The 716-nt window shown below is 65.5% G+C and overlaps 1 protein-coding gene across 1 annotated transcript in view; it reads left to right on the top strand.

The window, feature by feature from the left end:
* The window catches only part of MARK4 (MAP/microtubule affinity-regulating kinase 4), a 6,367-nt gene that overhangs the window by 390 nt on the left and 5,261 nt on the right, over positions 1-716 (top strand). Inside the window, exons 2-3 of the mRNA XM_010566447.1 lie at positions 346-394; positions 491-556. Of these exons, the coding sequence (XP_010564749.1) occupies positions 545-556 (12 nt within the window). The 5' untranslated portion in view covers positions 346-394; positions 491-544. The remainder of the gene's footprint in view (positions 1-345; positions 395-490; positions 557-716) is intronic.

Genomic DNA, 716 nt, shown 5'->3' with positions numbered 1-716 from the left:
TGGGGTAGGTGGGTGCCCCCAGGGAGGTTGGGGGGGCCTGGGGGGAGCTGGGCACCCCTAGCGGGGCAACTGGGAGGAGAATTGCGATTCTGGGGGCAGACGGGTGCCCACGGTGAGAGGGGTCTGAGAGTAACTGGCAGTGGTGCCCCCACCATGTGCCCCCCCTCACCCTCTGGTTCCTTCCCAGGTGGCCATAAAAATCATCGACAAGACGCAGCTGAACCCCACCAGTCTCCAGAAGGTGGGGGGTACCTGGCGGGGGCACAGGGTGGGGGGCAAACCCTGGGCACAGTGAGTGGAGGGTCCCGGCCCCTCCACTAATGTTTCTGTCCCCCCTCCATGTAGCTCTTCCGGGAAGTTCGCATCATGAAGGGGCTGAACCACCCCAACATTGGTGAGTGGGCCCTCCACTAGGGACGGGGGAGCACCCGTGGGGTGCAGGGGGCACCCATGATGGGTGCCTGTGCTGACCCCCCCCACTCCCATGCAGTAAAACTCTTTGAGGTCATTGAGACAGAGAAGACGCTGTACCTGGTGATGGAGTATGCCAGCGCTGGTGAGACCCCCCCCTACCCCCTCCCCGGGCACCCTGACCCCCCCGTGCGTGCTGCACCCCCTCAGGGGCCATGCCCTACCTGGGTGCATGCTGGGGTGCTGGGCTGGGACTAGTGGGTGCACCTGGGGGTCTAGTGGGGGGCACAGCACCCACCTTGGCG

Source organism: Haliaeetus leucocephalus, unplaced genomic scaffold (genome assembly GCF_000737465.1).
Source record: "Haliaeetus leucocephalus isolate CR32 unplaced genomic scaffold, Haliaeetus_leucocephalus-4.0 Scaffold210, whole genome shotgun sequence".
NCBI lineage: Eukaryota > Metazoa > Chordata > Aves > Accipitriformes > Accipitridae > Haliaeetus > Haliaeetus leucocephalus.
This window is presented reverse-complemented; position numbering and strand designations above follow the sequence as displayed.